The 24193-nt window shown below is 38.6% G+C and overlaps 3 protein-coding genes across 5 annotated transcripts; 2 read left to right on the top strand and 1 right to left on the bottom strand.

The window, feature by feature from the left end:
* Positions 1–2087: 2087 nt before the first annotated feature.
* Positions 2088–7566, bottom strand: LOC116204093 (putative disease resistance protein At4g19050). 3 transcript variants are annotated; one of them, XM_031536170.1, is made up of 3 exons: positions 7374–7566; positions 7068–7164; positions 2088–6598 (listed from the first exon to the last, which is right to left on the bottom strand). In XM_031536170.1, the coding sequence occupies exon 3, from the start codon at positions 6583–6585 to the stop codon at positions 2482–2484; it is 4104 nt and encodes a 1367-aa protein (XP_031392030.1). In that variant the 5' UTR covers positions 6586–6598; positions 7068–7164; positions 7374–7566; the 3' UTR covers positions 2088–2481. The 3 variants fall into 3 exon arrangements, with proteins under 3 accessions (XP_031392030.1, XP_031392031.1, XP_031392029.1); XM_031536171.1 differs by having other exon boundaries at positions 7068–7157; XM_031536169.1 differs by lacking the exon at positions 7068–7164.
* A 7677-nt stretch (positions 7567–15243) lies between these two features.
* LOC116205559 lies at positions 15244–19019 on the top strand. The gene is made up of 5 exons (XM_031538188.1): positions 15244–15754; positions 16424–16487; positions 17205–17369; positions 17753–17818; positions 18165–19019. Exons 1-5 carry the CDS (start codon positions 15489–15491, stop codon positions 18345–18347), a joined length of 744 nt encoding a protein of 247 aa, XP_031394048.1. The 5' UTR covers positions 15244–15488; the 3' UTR covers positions 18348–19019.
* Positions 19020–19806: 787 nt separating this feature from the next.
* LOC116205213 (universal stress protein PHOS32) lies at positions 19807–23457 on the top strand. Its single transcript, XM_031537729.1, has 3 exons — positions 19807–20216; positions 20843–21327; positions 23219–23457. Exons 1-3 carry the CDS (start codon positions 20038–20040, stop codon positions 23236–23238), a joined length of 684 nt encoding a protein of 227 aa, XP_031393589.1. The 5' UTR covers positions 19807–20037; the 3' UTR covers positions 23239–23457.
* Positions 23458–24193: the final 736 nt, after the last annotated feature.

Below are 24193 nucleotides of genomic sequence, written 5' to 3'. Positions count from 1 at the left end.
AAATATAGATGTGAAGGATCAATCGTTATTTTCTCAGGTTTTTTAGCTTTCTTTGTTTTATATAGATTTTTAATATGTATATATATATATATATATAGATCTATGGAATCGATCATTCTTTACTCATCTTTTTAGTAATTAAAAATCATAAATGTATTGTGAGAAGCTCTAGATAAAACAAATCACCTAAAATAATGGTTGCCTTTCAAAAAAATAAATTAAGGAGCTGTTTGTTTCTACGCAAAATGAGAACCTTACATTATAATTTCGTAATATCCCAAAATCTTAAGGGTTAAAAGTTAAATATGGAAGGAACAATTCGAGAAACAAAATTTTTTTGGGGGCCAACCGGAGAATGGCCAAATAAAATATCAAAGAAGGCATTAAACACTTCCAGAAACGTATTCTGCAACGGAAAGGGCGGAAATGCACATGAACGTTCAATGACAGCATTGGAAGGCCATAAGTTCATTTCAACAGCTCATTTTCTCTCTCCACTCTGCAACCGAGACACAGAGAGCAGAAACAAGGAAAAGAGTCAGAGAGAAGACAGAGAGACACGAAGGCGACCTGGTCACAAAAGAGGCAGAGGCTTAGACAGTTAGACAGAGGTCTCACGGCCTTAGGAACGTTATTTTCATCGTTTGGTAAGCTCAGTCTTGTTTATAGATTGTTCGTGATGTTTCTAGCATGGTTCTACAAGTCTTTAGAGAGAGAAAGCTTATAGGGTCGTTACAAATGGCATCAAAGCACTACATTAGCTGAAAGTATGGAAACAAAGTGTTATGCGAACAAAGAGCTACACCGAACGGATTAGGTGGAAGCCACCTCTTGAACTGTAGGAACCACCTCTAGAATCCCACAGAGTGTCTTAAATCTAGATATGATTTGTTTGAGTAGTTTGACGAGAACGTCAAGCCTTTGAGTGGAGGATATTGTAACATCTCCGAAATCCCACATTGATGGGAGGAGTTAGTAGAGTGATTAATAAAGATCAACATATGAGATTACTGGCAATTAGGGCTTAAGCATTTTGGTCCAATAGTTGGACTCCTTGGCAAGTTTGCTGGGCCAATTCCATAGATTAGGTCAGTTCATCACAATGTTCGATCTTTATGTCATATTTTACAAGGTTTGGTTGTAAAACCAACCATTATAATTACTTCCACGAGTTAAAACTATACAACTGTGATTGGTAAAGGCTTTGCATCCAAAACATATTGAATTGTTAGATTACAAGAGAGATTACGGTCATAATGCCTATATTTATCTCTATAAAAAAAATCATATATTATATTATTACTCACATTTATCTCGATAAAAATAAATCATATATTATATTATTATCCGCATTCCTCGTAATCTAATATAACACAACAATCTCACATCTTGGCCTACAATCTAGGAAAAAAGGTTCCATTGTTAAATTTTTCCTCCAATATTCACATTCATTGTAATCTAACAATACTCGAACCAAACACCCCTTAAATCATATTTTCGTAAAAGTGATTTAAATATATTTGCTTTTCAAAAAGCAAATCAAATCATATTTTTTATAAATATAGATTGTCATGTTATCTATATTATATTTTGTGTGATACTTATTCATAACAATGGTACCGCACATAAACCGTCAGCCTTAAAAAATATTGCTACCACAAGAGTACTTCAATTTTTCACCCACACTGGTTTATTTTAATACTTCTACGATTAGACTTTTGAAATCTTGATCGAATGCACCATATCTTTAATATTAGGATGGAGAATAGAGGATGTCCACTCTCACTTACCTTGCAGGCTGCTCATGAAGATTCTTTTCGAGCCTACCGATCAACCTGCATATGCACTTCATCGGTGTCTATGGTCACTCCAAGCAATCACCAAAAGCAAATAGAGAATCCTAAAACATGGTTCTGTTTCTCCTGCTTTGCCGATCAAGGTCATGCAATCCAGGCGGACCTTTCATCTTTCATTAAACTGAAACAGTGAAGGCTCCAAGAGAAGTAATGGTGACACTAGGCAAAACACCAAATTGAATTCCGAGAGTAGAAATGCCCATAGACTCACATTTCATGAATTTCCAGTCAGAGCATAACGTAGGGAACAGCATAGCCGTATGGCAAAGCCATGATAAAGCATCAGATTCATTATCACAACACAAGCAAGTCTTATACATGTTGAAGAATTCAAGCAAGAACACAAGCTTTTTCAGAGGCTTTCGACTTAGGATTACACACACACAAACTGAATAAACAGCAATACATCAAGAATGCCCAGATCCCATACCGACCTCAACTGAAACTCCCAGGCCACCTCTTCAACAATGATCCACCACCAACTTTTACAGACACAATAAAGCTTAGCTGGACAAGAGATACCTTCCGAATCAGCCACCATTAAATGTAGTCATCAATCTGTCGGTAAAACTCGGTGTCACAGTTCTCCTACTTTGCCAGCAACTGGGGCGAAGAGGAGCTATTCTCAAGATGGGGACACGAGATCAATTTCCTTAGTCTTCAGATTCGGGAAGCGGTTCAATTCCAAATCATGCAGATTCTCGCATGCTCTCACCTTCAGTGTCTCCAAGGAGGGCATTTCAACACCAATCCTCTTCAGTGCAGGCAGATAAAGCAGTTCCAAGGTCTGGATCTGAGGCATCTCGTACTCCCCAGATTCATCACCCTTGAAAACAGTCTCCAGCTTATTGCAAAGTTGGACTTTGAGAGTTTCGAGATTTTCGGGGAGCTTTGCTGGGTAAAATATATAAACCAGCTTCGGGCAACAATCGAGGTGCAGCTTCTTAAGATTCATGAAACAGTTCCACTCCAACTCTTCCAGTTTCACACATGCTCTCACCTTCAGTGTCTCCAAAGAAGGCATTTCAACACCAATCCTGCTCAGCGAAGGCAGATCAAGTAGCTCCAAGGTCTGCATCATAGGCATCTCGTATTTAGCAGATTTATCACATAAACTCACAAGCTTGGGGCAGCAGTCAAGACGCAGCTTCTTAAGATTCGAGAAGATTCCAGACTGCAATTTCACATCATGTAGCCGTTCTAGAGAAGGAAGATTACAAAGATATAGACACTTCAGCTGTTCCCCGATTTCGATGTCTTCTTTTATGGCGAAGATGCTACGCAAATTCGGGCATCTCTCAAACCAACACCTCTCCACCAAACTCACATTCTCTTTGCCCAAATCAGATAAACGTTTAAATTTTTCATTGTCAACCACACATACATAGAGAGCTCGGCCCACAGCTTTCTTCAGTTCACTGCAAAAATCACCGGATCCGTGGATCTCCAATAGAGAGCAATTCCTGGAATCAGGAAATCTTCCTCTGGGGTTTAGATATTTAAATACACTTATGTCCCCAGGCACTTTCATAATTTCATCTCTGCCGTCATTATTAAGCCAGACAGATAAATGAAATTCTTTGAAGCACGTATCCCAAAGCCCTAAATTTCCCTCCAAGAAACGGAAAAATCCAGTGCCGCGGACTAATATTGATGGGCCTTGACTCTCTGTAGTTGGAGCAGCAGTGATTTCAGTACTACTTCCTTGAGAAGGCTCGCAAGTATCCAACTTGAGATCCGCAGGTAAGTATTTTACCCTTGACCAGTCAACTTGCATTTGCTTCACATTTAGAAGATGAAGCTCCCTAAGATAAGGAAGGTGCTCAACTTCATACGGGAAATGAGTCATTTTCGTCCCTGAAAGATCCAGAACCTCTAAATGAGAAAGAGACCCGAAATTCATTGAAGTATCCAACTCTGAACAGTTGCTCAGCACAAGCTTGTGCAGCTTGCTGTAATTTTCAAGTGGTAAGGACTGAACTTCTGTTCCCGACAAATCGAGAACCTTGAGTTCTGTAAGCACTTCTAAACCCGTTGGCACACAGCAACAGCCACTCAGAGAAAGCTCTGTGAGATCTGTGAGGTGGGAAAGAGATGGTAACTCATCCAGATGAGTTTTGGATAAGTTGAGGATCTGAAGTTTCACCATATGATGCAAGAAATCAGCCTTAAATTTGGGCAACGATTCTGCACCACATAGATTGAGCCGCTCCAGTTTTGACAGAGATTCCAGAGAGGGTAGTTGCTTCAAGATGTTGCAATCTCTGAGACTGAGGTGACGGAGGTTGCTCGGGAAACAATCTAGGGGCAGGGATTCAATTTTGGTTCCAGAGAGATCAAGCTTCTTTAGGCGAGACATGCGGCTGAAGGATTCCTCTGGACCGATTATCAGATCACAGCAGCCAGAAAGATCAAGGACCTCCAGCTTCTCCAGTGGGGACAGGCCGCGCAGCTGAGTCAGTTTTTTGCAGCCCTTTAGCAAGAGCTCACGAAGTTCCACAAGGTCAGATAGTGAAGGAAGTTGTGCAATCTCAGTCTCTGAAAGGTTGAGATGGCGCAGGACTTTGAGATGCGCAAATGATTTATCTCCTATCTCAACCAATTTAACAGCACCGGAAAGGTCCAGGGACACTAGGTTATGGAATGCCTTCGTGGACGGAAATTTTTCAAGCTCAGAACAGCCGCTTAGATGAAAGTGGGACAGGTTGCTGATGCTTGAAGGCAAAGAGTTTATACCAGTCCTCGAAAGATCAAGGATCCTGAAGCGAGGCTTATTCAGCAGTTGAGCACTGTTGAGATCCTTTATGCTCATCGAACCAGAAATATCAAGCACTTCAAGGTTAGTCATTCCACCCAAAGAACGGATCATCGTCAACAATGGGCAGTTACTCAACAGAATCCGAGTGAGGCCTGCAAGTTTGCCCAATATTGGCAAGTTTCTAACTTTTGTTCCAGAAACATTTAAGGTCTTCAGGTCTGTAAGGTTATTAATGTTCCCATCTGAAAGTCTTTCAAACGAGGCAGACCCACACAGGTCAACCATCTCCAGCTTCTTCATGTTCCTCAAGCTCGGAAGTTCATGAAATGCTAGGCATTCTCTGAGGATGAGGAAGCGTACTTCATCCCGATCGAAAAGAGAATCAGGCACAGATTTAGTGTTGAGCCCTGAGAGGTTGATGGTTTTAAGGTTTGCCATGCCCTTAAAAAAATCTTTATCAATATGGAGCAACAAAGAGGCACCTGATATTTCGAGAACTGATAATTTGGTTAGGTTACAAATCTCACCCACTTCCTTCAGATGCTGACAGCCTCTCAGAACGAGCACCTGCAGATCTTCCAATTCGGTCAACCCTGTGGGAAGATATTCAAACATGGGGTTCAAAATGGCCAGGACTTTGAGCCCTTTCATGGATTTGAAAAATTCTTTAGAGACTTCCTTGCAAAGACGACCTCCTTCGATTATAAGTGTGGACATTTCTTTATTTTCTTTATCCCTGCAAACTGTCCTGATCATGCCATCTGCCAAAGTAATCCTCCCTAGACCGTTACACAGCACATCAGCCAATCCCAACTTTGCAGCACCGCTCAACCCATTCCGTCGCTTATCAGGCAATTTCAACATGGCCCTCTCCATGTACACATAATTGCCATGCCCTTTTAGCATACCCCGATCCTTGAGATCCATAAGGATACAGTGACCTTCCTCGTAGGCCTTCTCAAGGAGATTGTGGTGGTCAAAACAACCCTCCAGTATCCAGTAAGCTATCAGCTCATTGAAGTGAACTGCAGCACGAGAGAGAAATAGTTGCCTGCTAAGCCAATAACAGCAGCGAGTGACACCTTCCGGCAGCATGTCGTATGCAAACTGCAGAACTGCTGTGATGTCGTCCCCTTTCATTTTAGCTACATCGTCCATTGCAAACTCAAATGCCTGAACCCCATCCTCCAGGCAAATATGATTTAACGCCTCTGCTACCAAAATCATTCCAGCCGGCAAACCCAAGGCTTTCTCAGCAATAGCTAACATCTGATTCTCAGAAACTTCAGTCTTGACCCGTCCTCGCAACAGGATTAATGCATCTCTGGAACTTAAGGGCTCCAATCGAATTGCCTTTGTATCATCAGGTTGAATAGCATCCCCTTTGCTCTCACGGGCAGCACCTGCATTGCCGTCTGTTGATTCTTTACGGATGATAAGCATCTTCAGAAAACTTGAATGAAGGATGTTTTTCAATTCAGTCACAATGCTCTCCTCCTCCTCCTCAGTAATATTATCGAGAACCACAACAAGATATCTCAACTTTCCTGCTGCAGCTTCATGTCCGAGCTCCGTCTCCCCTTGTATCCCCCTGTCAATATTGAGAGCTTGGTTTTTAGGTTTTCCAGTTCTCATTTTCTCAAGCTTGTCAAGAATCCTTGTCTTCAAGTCTTCTTGCTCCTTGTCCTTTTTCTCCTTCACCTCTTCACTATCCTCATCGTCAACCCACTCCTCATCGCAAGATAGCAGAGACAGCTGAGAGGCAATGGTATCAAGGAGAGGTTTCTTCTCGGGGTTCTCTGCTGGTACTATCCAAATAGACCCATAAGATAATTCCTTTTTCAAAGCAGCATCACAAACCTTTCTCGCCACCCAAGTTTTCCCAGCTCCAGCATCTCCAGCAAGGACAACCTTTGATGCTTGGTGCTCCCCGAAAAAATGGTTTAAAATTTCTTCGATAGGCTGGGCCATTGCGAGACAGTGGCTGCACATTTAAATTGATAATATTAGCAAGCTTGAATAAGTATATCTGTAGCATCTCTCCTACATTAAAAGGTACAGAGTAATGTACATTGCAACGATTAGCACCTTGAGAACCATTAAGCACCTTTATTCTTGGCAAGTAATCACAGTGCATGATCTGGAAAGAATACACATCTTTTTAGCTTTTGATTCTATCCACTATTTCATCCTTAAGATCTTTCATGTTGAGAATAAGCTTATCTATGGTAAACTTTACTGACAATGCAAAGAAGAGAAAGAGAGCCTTAGACATACGAATTTTTTTATCTAATAAGAACTGGTGATGATGATAATCTAACAAATCTTAGACTTATTATATTGATATCGGCAATACTGAAGTCAGTCAGGCAAGGCACAGAACAGCAAACATCATACCCTGCCATCTCATCAATCCCAGTTGCAAGCCATTAGTAGAAATTAAGTCTACTCACCAAGCAATTGCCCTAACAGCTTCAGCAAAGTACGAGATTAAAACGAAATAGCATCAAACAGAGGTATAACCGGAACCGCATATCTCCTTCCTGCAAACTGAAAGCAACAATAACAGAAGGTACAAGGAAGAAATTCACCAAAAAATTATTCAGCTGCTCCAAAGCAAGCAAGCAAGCAAGCGAACACAAATCGAGCTAAACGGAAACGTTCTTGTACAACCAGTAAAGGCAAGCAGTGAAGAAAACCCCAACCGCCGAGAATGATGCAATTTGACGGAATAACATGAAATTGGTCGGAGAAATTACCTTTCACTTCACGCAGCGCTGAAGACTGGGAAATTGGGGAAGTAACAGACAGATTCGCGAAGAAAAGGTGGAAGGATGTCGAGCAGAGAAGGAAGAAGAGGGGGGCGGCGGCTTGAGTTTAGGGCAAAGCTCCTCTCTCGCAACTGAAGGAAGAAGGGAAGAAGGGGGGAAACGGCCTTTCTTCGCTGGAACAGCAACCAGTCAAGAGGAACAAACAGACGGGGGGGTGGGGTCCCGCATGTCGGGCAAACAGGCGAAGCTCATTCATATGTTTCTTTTAATAAATTTGTTGTGCATTCTATTGGTACTTCCATGTACTGACTAGGCAGGATATCTTTGGATAATTTGTCCAAAAATACACACTTGAATTTACAAAACTGAAGTGGATTGTGTGTGTATTGGAGTCGTAGGGTTGTGTTATGATACCCCAGCAAAACTATGGGTAAAGCTACGATATGCCTCAATCGGTTGGCGTACCAAGTTCGATATGTAAAATAAAAAAATTTTAGGGCATGTCTACTTCTGTAAAATATATGTTTACTTATATAGAAATAAAAGAATTTCTAGAAAGAATTTTTTTCACTACTCAAATCTGTACATGAATTAGAAAGCATTTTTTTTCTGGTGGACAGAAATCATTTTTTTTTCTGTTCTCCACTTCTTTATTAGCTAATTGTTTCCATTTCTATCTTCTGATTTATGACTTTCCCTTTTTTTTACTTTTTAATTTATAAATTAAATTCAAAATTTTCATGAATGATGATTATCCCAAAGCAACGAATTTTCTAACTTAATATTAGTAAAACTGTAAAAAATCTTAATGTAGTGCAAAAAAATGAATGTCACTACATTCAGATTTTTTACTCATGCCACCAAAACTGTTCTATCCCCTAATCGAGTGAAAGCTAGTGTCACATTTTTGGTTGTTGCAACTTTTAAGAGTACTACTGTTATATATTATACCAGGGATGGATTTAAGGGGCAGAGGGGCGGTCTCCGCCTTAGACTCGGAAAATATTACAAAGTTTCTATTAGATTTTGTCGAATTTATGATTTTTACAATTGAATTATCGTAGGTCGCCCCTGAACTCTATCATATAAAGTCCCTCTGAATTTCGCCCCATTAAGCAAAACTCTTAGATCCGTCCATATCTTAAGACTACAGGCAATTAGTTCTTCTAAGGTTAATCGAACCGCTAAAAGTGTTAAATTCCTCATTAAGTTGGTGAATAATTGGCCAGAAGTTTCCCCATGATTAGTCTTTCAACATTTATATCCATGAAGGGAGGTTACTTTGTCACCAATTTCTTTTATATTACATTCCTAATGTTGATGATTTGTTCACTTTGCATACAATCGAACGAAATTGGAGTAATTGCAGATGGCCGTCTCAGCATTGCAAGCAGTGGCACTGGGCACGGCCATTTACTTGGTCGTCATTTCTCATTGCCTGCCCTTGAAAGACAACAGCAGATCAGTACGTAAATTTGTTTCAACAGTACAATGTGATATATGCCCAGGAAAAGAATTGAATTAAGCATGTTGTGCTCGAATTATGTCGAGGCCGTGGGTCGTGAGGGAAGATATTTAGCTCGGATTTGGTTCCATCTTTCATTATCGACCAATGAACAGTTAAGGAATGTAATTTTCCCTATTGATATTCTGATCCCATTTATCACTGCTGCTGCGTATTTTTCAAATTTGGTGTTAGGACAGCTTTACACCGTAACTGTGAATGCTTCTGTGATTGGCCGTACACCATCTGATCATCTCACTCTACTGGCAAAGGTGCTCGAGACAAGGTAAATCAATCAATAATACGTTCCAAGTTCAAACCGTAATTAATTTCATATCTCGTTCCGCGTTATACCGTTATAATTTATATACGCAATACGATGAATATCACGACACTTAAAACAAGGATGGATGATGTAGCTTGCCCGATGACTTGCTGAAGTTCGACTATGGAAGCACTTTTGTGGTTAGACTTACCCTTAGAGAGGCAATAAAATTGGCTGGTAAGATCAACTGATGAATGCATTAGATTTCACAATTCTCTAGTTTTACCGTTTCCTGCATATACTTACAAGACATGTACTTATGCAGGTGTCAATGGTGTCATAAGCATTGTTCGGGGGCCGATAATATATTTTCCTGAATAGGACATATTGTTTAAGCCTCAAGTTCATATCCGCCGCTCCTTATGGGTTGATCAGATTCTATTTTCTCCCGATTCTGGAAATCTGAGACAATAATATATGGTTTGGGGAATGCATTCTCCGAATTTTTTCCTTTTATTTTCTTCCGAAATCACAGTTTTGATTGTGAGCTCCATGTAATGCCAGTACAGATCACAGGAAGTGCACCTGACAATTTATATGATGAGACCGAGACCCATGGGAACTAAATTTCGGGACTAGCTGGTCCGGTCTCTCACGTACATAATCAAGAACTCCGGAAAAAATAGGCAGTACTGGCTAGAGCTAGGGAAAAAGAGAGAACAATCGCAGCATTCGGATACTTTGCTTTTTCGTGATCTCGTTGACTACTTGGACAAGATTTCCTTACTAAACAAACCGAGTAATCTCCAGCTTTGGGCAGTCCTTGATTGGAACACACAGATCACTTGGCATGTCAATCCCTACGCTTGTTAGTTCCGGTAATTTCCAAGATTCAATGAGCATAGCCCCAGAAATGAATCCTTTCCCAATAAGATGCCTTCGGATATCGTTGCTGATCAATCACGCAGTTTGACCTCAAGAAATGAGATGAAAAGAACATAATCACATGCACAACAATGGGACTGGATGACTTTCACCGTCATTCAAATTTGTGAAGCTGTTCGTTCTTCTCGCCTGAAACCCAACTGCACAAACTCTGCAGGCTCCTGCAATCTCTCGAAAGAGGCATTGCAGAAGCAGCAGCACCGATCCTCTTCAGTTCAGGCAGGCCAAAAATTTCAAAGGCCTGCTACTTCGGCATCGTGTACTCAACATTCCGATCACCTCCGAAATGAGAGTTTCAAGGCTTGCTGGCAGCATTGACGGGGAAAATGTACCTCACGAGTTTTACCCCTGCGGATTCTCTTTCGTGAAGTCGTCGTTCTATAGAGAAGAACGATTGCAGAGATAGAGGGACTGCCGCTTTACCATGATAATGCCAACTTCTAGATGCACTGCGTCGTTGTGTCATAACGCAAGTTCTTTTTTTTGCACAACTTGGATATGCACATGGCATAGCGTTATCAGTATTTCAGATAAGATCAGAATCATTTTATTACCCGATAAAAAGTGCCTCTTATTTTTCAACCACCCATAGGTCCACCACATGCGGCAAAAGAGCTCCTAGTTGACCAATAAATTACTTCAAATCTGAGCTGCGCCTTGATATATTAAAACAAGAAATGGATTTTAATTTGATGTATCCATGATTATTCATTTTCTCAAATTTATTACATAATTTAAAAAGTTATTCAAAAAGACCCATGCCTTGCATGTTATTCTAAATATATTTTAACGTCAAGTTTTCCGTCAATTTTTAACAGTGTTGCTGACATAACCAATTTTGCATTTAATGATGTCTACGTAGAAAAATGACACATCAGCAACACTATTATTGATAGAAAATTTTATGTCGAGATAGATCTGGAACAACATACAGACCATAGGTATTTTATAGGTTTTAAACTATGAGATACATTTGAGAAAATGGGCAAATAATGGGAAATATGATGTTAAAATCCCAAAAAAGAAAAACATGTTGCGCAAAAAATAAAAAGTTGAGCAAAAAAAAAAAGCAAAAACTTAAGTTAAGAGAAATGAGAGAAAAGAGCATCAGCATTTAACCCGCACATTGGTGCAGACATCTGCAGTTATTATTTTAGTTAATCTTTTATTTAATAAATTTTTAAATTTAAAAGTAATAAAAATCGAGTTGTCTTAAAATACAATGCATTTCGTAAAATGGAGTTGTCCTAAAATATAACAAATTCCATAAAATGCAGAATTTCAATAAAATAACATGAAAATATGCTCTTAACGAGATACATTGTGGCAAAAAGATACATTAGTAAATTAATGAATGGGCTGGACGGAGACTGGCCCTTGAGTGCAAAATCATTCTCAACGAGTTCATAAGAAGCGATCCCATTTTTCAAAGTCATCGGGTCCTTTTTTTCGTTTGAAAATCTCCTTTATATTTATTAATTACATTTAATTTAATATTTGATCTAATAGTGCTTCCGTGAACTAAAAGTGTGCACTGATATCTGGTAGTCATTGGGTCCTTTTTTTCGTTTGAAAATCTCCTTTATATTTATTAATTACATTTAATTTATATTTGATCTAATAGTGCTTCCGTGAACTAGAGGTGTGCACTACTATCAGGTATATCCAGACTAGTCGAAATCTACCAGTTAGGATAGGGTTCACGTAGTTCGTATTGAAAATATGATAAAGTCCGGGTAATAAAATATGGCACCGGTGAAAATCGATTTCGATTCCTGCATATAGGGTACCTAGAATCGGAACCGATATTCGGACTCGGACAATAATTTCCCCTATTATATATATATAGTTATATTTAGATATTTCCTATATTTAAAAAGTAGTCACTAATTAAAAAATCTAAATTTACGTCGATATTTTATTTTGCGTGATTACTGATTTTGAAGGAAAAATTTTTAGTTTTATTTAACGAGAAAAAAAAATTACAAGTTCTAACAAGATACTCGAAACTTGTGGTTTCAAGTTACGAGTAGATTTCGATTCCAAGACTCAATAGAATAGGGTCTGATTTCAAAATCTTATAACATATTCCTTACAGGATAAGATTTGAGTATCATAAAAAAAACAAAGTACGCAGGCCTTCACATCCCTACCGTGGACTAAAAAGATGCATGTTAAAGAACTATTAATAATGGAAATTCAATTGACAAACACGAGGAAAGATTTGAAAGGTGGATCAATAAGGAGTTGAACAAGGATTCAAAATGCTCATGTGCGAGCTCTTAAGAAAAGCATTAATATATATATATATATATATATCATGTGCTAGGTTATGTCTAATTATTTTGAGGGAGACTTCTCGTGTTATTTATTTATGTCTCTTGTTTATTTCTCCTTTGCTTGTTCTCCCTGACTTTCCCTCTCTCTTGTAAAGAAAAACAAGAAAAACTTCAATTGACTTTAGGAGACTATTATGTTGTCTATGATCGTCTGATAAAACAAATGCGTAATATAAAAACAGAGAATTACTTCAAGATATTCCATTCGAATAGTCCTACCCAGTGACAAGAAGTGACGGTTTTGTTTGATAACAAAGTTTAACTCAATCTAATTTAACTTAACTTAATTTTTCTCTCAATTTAATAATACAATTATTACTTTTTATTATTTATTTTTTAAATTATCTTTTATATTTTTTCGTATCTATTATTTAAATTAATTTTTTAATATTAAATTTTTTTAACTATTCAATATTTTTCCCTCAATTTCAATATTTTTTTCTCAATTCAACAATATAATTATTACTTTTTTTATTTTTTCTTCAAATTCACTCGCATATTTTTCTTATCTACTTTTGTCTTTCATATTGTTTGTTTACAAAAATAAACTTTACTTAACTCAACTTAACTTAACTTAACTTTTCCCTCAATTCAATAACACAATCATTGTTTTTTTATCTTTTTCTTCAAATTCTATCTCATATTTTTTCTTATATATTATTTAAATTAATTTTTAATAGTAAATTTTCTCAACTATTCAACATTTTTCATCAATGTCAACTCATTTTCCTCAACTCAACAACATAACAATTACTTTTTTTAATTTTTTTTTAAAAATTTTCTCACATATTTTTCTCAACTACTTTTGTCTTTCATATTGTTTGCTTACAAAAATAAACTTTAATTAACTTAACTTAACTTAACTTTATTTTCCCTCAATTCAATAACATAATCATTGATTTTTTTCCTTCAAATTCTATCTCATACTTTTTCTTATCTATTATTACAAAAAATTTAATACAAAATTCTCACAACTATTCGACGTTTTTTCTCAATTTCAACACTTTTTTCTCAATTTAACAGCACAATTATTATTTTTATCTTCTTTTTTAAATTCTCTCACGTACTTTTTTTCAGTTATTTTTGTTTTCATATCTTTAAATTAAATTAAATCAAACTTAATTTAATTACAAAATACTATAGATGTATCAAAAACTACACGAGGAACAAGTTTCTTGTTACAAGAACCACAAAAGAACAAAATTGAACGACTTTATGTTTTTATTCCTTTTGGTTATTAAACAGTAGTCGGCTACTCTGTTATTTTTGCTTTTCATCCACCTGGTATCCCCAAAGTCAACGGTCCCAAACTAATCCAAATTCTTTCGGCTCCGTCAAATTCTTTTTAATTATGAATTTTTTTATTTATAAAATTTGAATTTAAGATTTTATACTTAAAAAGAATATTTATCGAGTTACCTAAACTAAACAACTATCATATTTTATTAATTTTGAAAAAAATATGCAACTATTGCATTGCTATTGATCTAATTACACGTCTACTTTGTTGTTGTTTTCATGTACTGGTAGCTGCCATAAATGCAATATTTATTAATCAGATAAACTCTAAAATAAATGCATTTGGAAAAAAAAATGGAAACCATACCTTTTCCAATAACAAACTAAAGACTCCCTAAGAGTTTGTCATAATTTTTCAGTTCATGGATAATTGCTTTTCACCAAATTTTTTAAGGAAAAATAATCGTGATTGTTTTTATGTTTTTAACCTGATAATGATATTTAGATTTGATACCTTCAACCTAAAAGTGTCATTCTGCATGTCATCCTCAATAAATTTCAATCCTTTCATATCCAAATTCATGCTCAGCTTGATAGTTGACTGGACATTGACCAAAACTTCCCCATCCCAAATAGTAGCTCAAATTTATTTCGCAAGTTTCCACTCCACAGGTAGGAAAAACATGAATGCCATTGCTAGATCCAAATCATTATATAGAAAAATCATCATTGCTTTTTCAATATCGGATATTCTGGTATTGTATGAAAAAATCATGCAAAACCATAATTATCTAATTATAATAATAAATGATTGATGGGAATTTATATGGTGATAATTTATCATCATGGTAACGTAGTACTTTTTTTTTTGGAAAGATATGATATTTTTACTCAAATGTGCAGTACTTTATGATGGAATAGAAATATCACGTAAAATACTACATATTTGAATAGAAATTTGTCACGTTTTACGTGATAAATTATTATCATATAAAGTCTCATCAACCATAAGGGGTAACTTCTACACACAACATGTCACGATGAGATTTGAGCTAAACAATTTTCTTTCTCTCTATTTGCGTAAATAAAAACTCCTAGAGATTCGGAAAAGATGAAAATTTAAGACGATATAATTTCCGTTTCTTCTTTTTTTTTTTCTATTGAACAAATAAACAATTTCCCTCACCCACGAGCTAAAAGCACTAAAAGGGGAAAATTGTGACCACAAATTTGGCAACCTGCCACAACAGAAACTGGAAAATGTACCAAAATGGATTACAATCTTGTTGGGGGTTATTATCCAACAATCCATCCGTTCTATCTTCTATAAATAAAATTGTAAATAAAGAAAGATTTCTTAGGTATTTTTGTTAATCCCAACGAAATTTCCGTTAATAGGGGGATATTATCGGGCGGGCAAATCCCAACCTAAATCCCCGTCCAACGTGGCAACAGCTGGGCCGTCCAATCATCCCAGCTCGTGGACGGCTGCCACCGGGCCCCACACCCACCCCCTCCCACCCAAAATTAATCAATCGCCCGCCACTTCCCCGCACGCACAGATTCGTCACTATCGCCGTCCTTCCCTTCCTTCCTTCCTTCCTTCAACTCATCCCAAACAAAAAAAAGGGATTAATTAGTGTTATCCGGTGGATGGAGCATATAAAGGAGATGCCTTTCCATGAGTAACTGCACCAGGAGGCTGAGCAAAGCAATACCCACAAAGCCAATTTGCTATTGGGTTCTCTCTCTCTCTCTCTCTCTCTCTCTCTCTCTCTCTCTCTCTTTCTCTTCTGTTGGGTGGGTCAGCAATGGCGGATTCCGAGAGGTTTCAGGGGGCACAAGGGTCGGAGGAGGAGCAGAGGCTGATGGAGGGCATGGCTGTTTTGGATTTCGACATGCTCTGCTCAACTGTAGCTCTGCAGGCGGCGCAGGGCAAGTGGAAGAGCCTCGATGGCGGGATTGAGGGGGAGGAAGCCGCCGTTCTCGGGGATTTCGGGGTTGGGGTCCTCAGGATGTGGGAGGGTGAGGTTCTTGATTGCTTTGAGGACAGGCGCATCGCCCTTCAGTCTGCCTGGTCAGTTTTTTTTTAGTTTCTTCATTCTCTTCATGCTTCTGCGATGGAACTTGAAATTTGCTGTTGTCTGTTTTTATTTTGAGAAGTGAGTTTTCTTCAAAAATGATATTTTGGGTTGCTCTTGGCTGTGGAGAGTGGGGAAAGGTCAATCCTGTTGTGTTCGAGAAAATTTTTTCTTTTGTCTAAATATCATCAAATTCCCAGTAGATTTTCTAGTTCTTTGTTTGCTACCTGTGATTTTGAAGGACCGGAGACAAGAACATGGAATTGTTTTTGATGAGAAGGCGACCAGGGTATCGACTAATGGTTGTGTTTTATGTTAGTTGGCTTGTTTGATTCCGCTGGAAATTAAGAAAAAAATGTAGTCGATGCTATTCGGTCAATGGTGTATGGGAAAATGAAAAGGGTACAATTTGGTGCATATTCCTCGTGAACTTTTTAAAGCTAATAAATAGTCAGCCCGCCAAAGCTGCATGAAATGGTCAGTACGATCAAAAGGATCCTACTTGGTCTGATTGATCAGGGCTCCGGGTTTTAGAATATTTTTGGAGCATTTGATTATGTTGTTATTGTTGCTACTTTAATCTTTGAGAATTTGAGGCTTCTATCTCATCCCGTATTTTTGGGCTGGACGTGGCACTGTTTTTGATGGCTTTCTTCTTGTCGCAGCTGCCCTTGCTACAGATTTGGGAAAAACATGAAAAGAGCTGGGTTTGGTTCTTGCTTCATGCAGGTAGTTGCTTCTTCTTTAGGTTATCCAATTCAACTGCAAGTGCCTTTATTTTAGATGATGTCTAATATAGAAATGGATCTCCAGTTGAGCAAGGTTCATCTCATTACTTACCAATGAGGTGAAGCTTATTTTTGAGAGGATTGATCAACACATAACTTCATTGTCAAGACAATATGAATTCAAAGGAAATACTTCTAATAATTATTTCTTTTTGGGGTTCTAGGGGCGGGTGCATGGCCCCTATTGGCATTAGGGTAAGGGGAAGGTGAGTATCCAAAGCCATAGAGGGGGAAATCGGATCCAGGATCTTAGTCACAGTGCAGACCGTTATTGATAAGAACTTGGGATCTTTGACTTGTATTTGTGTTACAGTTGAAACATTATCTTGTGGCTGCTAAACCTTCTTCTGTAAGCTCTGCCATGTAGGACTAGGTTACCTCCATGAGTTGTTTGGTTCATTGGAATTGAAAGAAAAGGATAGAGTTAAGAGCTTGCAGAAAAGGAATTACCAATCTAGTAGTTTGTTTTGTTGAATTCTGTAGGAGTTTTGTCTTTGTTGAGATTTGCTTTAACAATTGAGCGAAAAATGACGATGATTAATGCCCAAGGAGATTGTTGATCTCCTTTTCTGTCATTCGCTTATTTTATGTGCTTTCTTAGTAAATTGGGTTTTTTCCTGCTGCATACTAAATTGAAATTCTAACTTGATATTTTCAGGGGGGATTTCATTTATTTCTTCTTTTGTGTGCTTTCGTCAATGGAGTCGCCTTTGCTGTAACCAGGCGGCACTATTTCCTGTACTTGGCAGCTGCTTTTACAATATCTATTGTGATATATTTAGGTTTCTTCCGCGCACAGATTAGAAAGAAGTTCAATATCAAGGTTAGTTGACCTTGCTGTTGCTGTTAAATCTTTACATCCTGCAATTATGTGGCTATCATCGTAGCTCAATTTTGTCTGTCATATTTCTTTCGACTATTTGCACCATATCTTTGGTATATTTTATTATCTGCTACCAAAATATGAGTTTTGAGCTGCTTTGAATTGGGTATATAAAATATTCAATTACAGATTGGACCTTCTTTTTAGGCCAGCTCATTCAGATAATGTATTCTAAAGTTTAGTTAGAAATGATATCCATTTTCCAGCAGAATAAAGTTGATGAAAACTTACATTGCATTCTTGAAGAAATAATGGGTCCTTTTTGCAATTACTCTTTTATCTTTCTTGACATTTTCTTGTATGCGTCTTTACTTCATCCTCAGGGTAGTGACAATTCTGGAGATGATTGCCTATACCATTTGCTTTGCCCATGCTGCACGCTTTGTCAGGTTAGTTTGTCTTAACCCTACATATTTGTAGTGCTGTTTCCTTATCTTCAAGCCGTAGTCGATCAATTAAATGCTTAAGTATTAGTTGCAACTCAGTCCTATGTAAGTTACAGAGTTTAAGTAGGAAGTTCCAAAATGACTGTTACTCTTTAATTGACCTTCATTTCTCTACATTGGTTCCGCTCATTTTTCTTTATTAACAAGCTACGCTCATTTTTCTTTATTAACAAACTACGGCTCATTTTAAGATACTTAACGTATAACGCTTTAAGAAATGCACCGCATGTCAAGATCTTTCTCTTGCAGTTGTCCCTGTTCCTGATCTTCTGCCGAACACTTGATGCAGGAATCCCGAACACTAGAGATGAACAACGTCCAAGATGGGATTTGGCACGGCCGAGGTGACACGATATGTATTGGTACTTACGGTGATGGGGACAAGGCATTTGTCGAGGTGAACTTGCCCCCAATCTTGCCTACCAAATCGCCTGATCCGTGCAGCATGCAGAAGATCACAGCCGAGAGCTAATGTACGTCTGAAGAATGAAGAGAAGATTGGACTAACTGAGGAATCGGTGAAGCCACTCTTGATGTTTGGTACAAAGGGATGGGAGCATTACCAAGATGGAGTCCCAGAAATAGCACTATCATCCATGGCGATCCCGTTGCTTTCTTCTTACTAGACGTGGCAGCAAAACTGATGTCTCAGCTTGCGGTTCGGTGACCTCCGGGGGGTTTGGCCTTAGTGGTTAAGGAGGAGCTCAAGTATTCATCCGATCCTGGGTTTGCAACCCCTTGGAGCTACCGGAGCACCTTTGGAGTGATTACCCGTTCCGTGAGTCGTAGGAGTTCATGGAGTTCCAAGGATTAGTTAGGGGGGGGAAGAGCTTGTGGTTCGGTGAATTGGACGAAGATAATGTCTTGCGACATAAGTGAACAGAGAAAAGGCCCATTGGTTCAGTTCTTGTCTGACGCAGGCTGTCTTATGAGCCGACGGTTTCGTATTTGTTGTGTGTTACAGAGAAATATTTGGACGGTAGATTCGACTAGGTCAACCAAATGTAAGTACATGAGCTGCTAGAATTTTATGTACCAAAGTCTTAGTTGTCATCAGCTGGGCTGCTGTTTGTGTATGTCTAATAAATTGATTGATGAAGAATTTCAATGTTTGTTGAATGTGCATGCTTAAATTTAAATATTACCCACCTTACTCACTCTTGGATTTTTCTTGTTATAGTTTCCTGACTCGTGAAAAATAAGTTCAATAAGAAATCTTAGGAATTAGAATGTTTGATGTTGATAAAATGGATAATACTTCTACAATAGAAAAGGGGAAGACAAACACAGGCCGTGCTCGTACTGCTCATTTACAACTCGAGCCGAAATCAAGATCAGATATTCAAGCATGGTCTAGCTTGATCCAAGTTCAACCGCTATGAGAGCCAGTCGAGTTTGAGCTTGTTCACGAATATGATATCAGAAACTTGATAATTTTTCCACAAAACTACGTGAACGCGTCGAGTTTAATAAACCGCATCTGCACGTAATTTTGTAGTATTTTAATATAAAGGCCTTATCAGAAACTACCAATTAGAAAATTGCCTAATTTCACTGCGAGGAACAAAAACAAAACAGGAGCAGGACTTTACCCATCTCATATAGGCCTAGAATAATCCAAAAACTACAAATCGGCAAATATTCCTCCTCAAGTTGGTGCGTGTATGTCAAAATACCATGCAGAACTCGAAAGCGAGCTCATCGAGGGCTTTCGCGATTCCACAAATTTATCATTCAGCGTGTTCACCCTCACATATCGATTAGCTTTTAATGATTCATGATTCTCTAACGAGATAGGATGGTCGAAGAATTTTTATACTGTTATGTGAAAAAAAAAAAAAAGAAATTCCAAGATGGACATGGAGTCTTAAATCCGACAGACCGCCACCTGTCACTGTCCCCTTCACCACCCACACTTGTCTCTTCGTCATCAACCCTTCCCATCTTCCTCTCCAAAACCCCATTCCACGATAGCTCCCCCCCCCTCTTATTCGTTTCAATCCATTCCCATTAATCCGCTCTGTCCCATCATCTTCTTCTCTCATCGCTCTCACTCAGCAGCTCAGCTCATCGGAGATCGGGTCCCTCCCGAGACAATCTTGCTTGCGATCCCACAGAAGCTTCTTGTTCTCGAGGGTCAGTCAACTCTTGAGCCGTAAGCCATGACTTCCCCCAAGAAACCCCCTTCGGACCCGGCGGCGGCTATCCTCGTCCAGCCCTCCTCGCCTCGCTACCCCTCTGGGACCCCGACCGCCGGTGCCCAGCGCAAGATCGGCATAGCCGTCGATCTCAGCGACGAGAGCGCCTACGCCGTCCGCTGGGCTGTCCAGAACTACCTCAGGTTCATAACCATCTTTACCAAGAAAAGCTTTCTTCTTTGTTCTTTTCTTCGTATCCGGGCAGCTAAGCTCTGATCGAAGCGTTAGAATGCTCAAGTACTACGGACTCCCTGTCAGTTCGAGCAGCCGGCAATCTATTCTTCAAAGTTCCTCTTGTTTGATCTTGTGAATGCCCAAGAGTCCTGTTTGATCTAACTATAATAGTGATTAGGTACCTCGAATATGTCCACGGAACGGAGGATATTGGCCCTGGATTATATGCCGTAATGCATGATTGAAAGCATTTTCTTGGTTTGATATTTTCATGTTAAAAATGCATATGTAAGTGGGTAATGAGTGTCCCGGAAGCTATACGATATAATTTTGCCTTATGCGGCGCAGAAGTTCATAAATTATTGCGAAATGTGTTGAGAAGATTGGATTTTGGTGTCCTTAGAAGGTGGGCAAAACTGATTTTCGATATAGATGGTAGGTTGGGAACGCCGAATAAATATTCCTTAGCGGTTGTTATTGTATATTTGGTTGGAGTACTCCCAAGGATTCATTTGAATGATAGTTATTTTGACCTCTCGGGTGAAACAAGAAGTTATTGATTCACTAATGATGTTCCCCTGCACTCCTTCCTTAGGTCTGGAGACGCTGTTATACTTCTCCACGTGAGGCCAACAAGCGTACTCTATGGTGCAGACTGGGGCGCAATGGACCTTTCGATGCGAGAGGGCGATGATGAGGTGTCACAGCAGAAGCTTGAGGACGACTTTGACACCTTTACCTCCACTAAGGCCAATGATCTTGCCCAGCCCCTCGTGGATGCTCACATACCCTTTAAGATACACATTGTGAAGGACCACGACATGAAGGAGCGGCTCTGCCTTGAGGTCGAGAGGCTCGGTCTTGGTGCTGTTATAATGGGGAGCCGCGGGTTTGGTGCCTCAAGAAAGACCGCTAAGGGCAGGCTTGGGAGTGTAAGCGATTACTGTGTCCATCACTGTGTCTGCCCTGTGATTGTTGTCAGATACCCTTATGAAAAGGATGGAGGGGACAGCATAGGTGCATGCCCTGTTGTTCACGAGGATGAGCAGGAATATCATGACGCGACCGACAAACAGACAGGTTAGGTTTTTTCTGATTGCAGTTTATTTTGGTAGGATTGCCTTCCATTTTAGCGAAGAATTTATGACCGTGATCATGATCCTTGACTTGGTTTCAGTCATTATTCCATAAACATGGATGATTCGAGGACCACTGGTCCTGACTAGGAAACAAATAACTTAAGTCTTTTTTTCTGTGAAGATATTGTGTTTGCATAATGACTTAGAAAATTCAGTTTATGGTTTGGTATGTAATATTGTAAAATTTGGAATCACTTGCAAAAAGTGGAAAGAGAATGGTAGGAAGTCTCCCTAAGAGTTGTCTTGTTTTATGCAAGGTCCTGTTCCCAAGTGTTTTGTTTCCTGTCTACGAAACTGTGAAATAAGTTTTGAATATGTGAAGAGTTTATTCTTGTGTGTTGGTCTGCTTTTGCTTTCCCCTTGAGGATGTAATTAAGGTTTGATCATTTGTCATGTATAAATTGATACTTGAGCAGTTTCTTTATCCCTTTCTGACAATAAGATACAGTTTTTCTCCTGATTTTGGAGGTCATTTGATTAGTAACATCATATGATTAAATCATAGAAACTGATTATTTTAATGATAATTGCTACTTAACTGGATTACACGGAATTCAAGTTATATACCATTCGAAAAAGAAAGCAAACATAGAAAACAGCCCGCTGATGAGATAACAATATTTTTACTTAAGGCTGATAAATGGGAAGCACTTAGACATAATAAGTTTTTGTTGGATTCATTTTCTATAGAATAGATGAAAAGACAATGATGGATGTAAGCACTGTTATTAATGCATATCAAGGGCTAAAGTTTCTTCATGAGTCCCTAAAATCTTAACTGAGAGAAAGCGACAACTGCAGGACATCAGAACAGCTGTCAACTTTATATATATTGTTCTTCATGGAGTCCTTTTCACATTCTCCCCAAAGCCAGCTAAAGTAAAGCTCTATTTTTACCGTTTCAATAGAAATGGCTGGGTAGTCCTAGTGGCATGTTTGATGGTTGCTTTATGTACTGGTCTGCCACCAACTTTGCTGTCAAGATTTTATGTCTGGATTGATGTCTCCCTTGACCTCTGGATATTTTTCTTTTCACATTAAGGTATCAGGCTTTAGCTTGATAAAATTAATTGCATTAGGTCAGACATGTCAATCTCAGGTTTTGTATCAAGTCTTGAGTAGACTGAATATCATATTCATTAACCATTATCTGTAAGATTTCGGAGGGTGTTGTATTCATTCTAGAATTGTTTGTTCTAATTTGGATTTGTTTAGTCGGATCGGATCTCTCTCTCTCTCTCTCTCTCTCTCTCTCTTTCTCTCTTCTTCTATGCACCTTTTTTTTTCTTGGTCATGATAGTCTCATGTTTACAAGCACAGGGAATTGGGTAGTTTTCAGGGCAAAAATTGTTCTTTGGATGCTGCTTGTTGCTTTGTAGTTACGAGACAAAGGTTCAAATGAGGTCCACATGTAAAACGTCAATCATTCTTCCTTTTGTTTTAAATTACTCGTTTCTCTTGTCCATGTAAGGATCAGAGAACATGGGACTTAACATGAGTGAAGCTTCATCAAAATCTTACTCGAATTTAAGCCTCGGTTTAAAACTGTATCTAACTATGTTACATCCTTTTTCCAACAAGTATAATTTTCGTAATGGGTCAGACAAAGTCCTCAACATTACAAGTATGTTTTGCCGACTTGCCAGGGGTTTCACTTCCAGTTGCACTGTACGACAGAATTTCGTTCTCGACTGGTTCTGATCTAGATAGCAATAAGTTCATCCATATGTATCAGTAGAAGTTTCCAATCGGATAATATGCATGGAAGGATTTTCACTTGCAGTTTTCCTTTCTACGAATTACTTTCACTGAACATACCTCTGGATTTGCAGAAACAGAGAAGGCTGCTTAAGGAGGAGAGCAAGGGAGGCTGTGAAGAGGATAAACTAAACCGCTGAGGTCCAATGTTTTGGGTGTGTCTTTGTCATATGCTGTCTATGATAATGAAATTGTCACATGTATCCATCCAACCTGTTTGGACAGTGAACCAAAGTGTGAAAATTTCTGCTTCTCCTTTTGGGATCAAGTTTGGTTTCTTATTTGGAGCTCTTTAATTACTCCTTGCCTTCAACACAACTGGTTCGCATGCCCGTGCACGCACATATATGCATAGTTATTGTTACAAAATAGATGATGGGCCTGCGTGTATGCGCAGGCTAGAGGTTCTAGGTCGAATGATGTTCTTCTGTTAATATTTTGTGAAGAGCCAAATATAAAATCTGTCAATATCGCGAAGTGGGAAACACTCGTTAAATAAAAATGTTATAATAAATGAGGACTTTATTTTCTTTATTTATTATTATTTTATTTTAATAGCTTGTAGTATGTTTCGAAGCAGCTCTTTTTACACCAGATCTAACTTTAGCTTGACCAATAGTTCTAAATTCTCTACAATATTCATTCAGTTCGTGTCCTTATGTTGATCTCCAATGTGTGGGCATTTATGCATGAGCGGCAATTGTTGTTTTGCACCATTCGAGACAATGTGCTTGAAATTTGTACATGTGAATCTTCCCCAACTATATCCTTTTACAAGTCATCTACCTCGGTAATCTTAAAGTTATTTCAACGGAGTAGGCGGCTCTTTCAAAAGCGACAACTGAACTCATCATTCTAAACATTATGTACCAAATTTAAGACTCCTAGTGTGCTTACTTGTCTCTGCTCTTTCTTCATCCCAATGGACGGCTCTACAGATTTGACAAACACATGTTGACGACCAAAGTCCAATGGCTCCTCAATTCTCATTCATGATGGACTTCGTCCTATTATAGTGTGAGTATCATTCTTACGCATATTTGTACATG

This window comes from Punica granatum, chromosome 4 (genome assembly GCF_007655135.1).
Source record: "Punica granatum isolate Tunisia-2019 chromosome 4, ASM765513v2, whole genome shotgun sequence".
Lineage (NCBI taxonomy): Eukaryota > Viridiplantae > Streptophyta > Magnoliopsida > Myrtales > Lythraceae > Punica > Punica granatum.
The sequence above is the reverse complement of the archived record's forward strand: the minus strand, read 5'-3'. Positions and strand labels throughout refer to the sequence as shown.

Bases quoted from the DNA above. Each gene is read 5' to 3' on its own strand.
- LOC116204093 (XM_031536170.1), bottom strand. From the start codon at position 6,585: ATGGCCCAGCCTATCGAAGAAATTTTAAACCATTTTTTCGGGGAGCAC.
- LOC116205213 (XM_031537729.1), top strand. From the start codon at position 20,038: ATGACTTCCCCCAAGAAACCCCCTTCGGACCCGGCGGCGGCTATCCTC. The intron at 20,217-20,842 runs GTTCATAACCAT...CTCCTTCCTTAG, and splicing joins GCTGTCCAGAACTACCTCAG to GTCTGGAGACGCTGTTATAC. The intron at 21,328-23,218 runs GTTAGGTTTTTT...CTGGATTTGCAG, and splicing joins CGCGACCGACAAACAGACAG to AAACAGAGAAGGCTGCTTAA.
- LOC116205559 (XM_031538188.1), top strand. From the start codon at position 15,489: ATGGCGGATTCCGAGAGGTTTCAGGGGGCACAAGGGTCGGAGGAGGAG. The intron at 15,755-16,423 runs GTCAGTTTTTTT...TTCTTGTCGCAG, and splicing joins ATCGCCCTTCAGTCTGCCTG to CTGCCCTTGCTACAGATTTG. The intron at 16,488-17,204 runs GTAGTTGCTTCT...TGATATTTTCAG, and splicing joins TTGGTTCTTGCTTCATGCAG to GGGGGATTTCATTTATTTCT.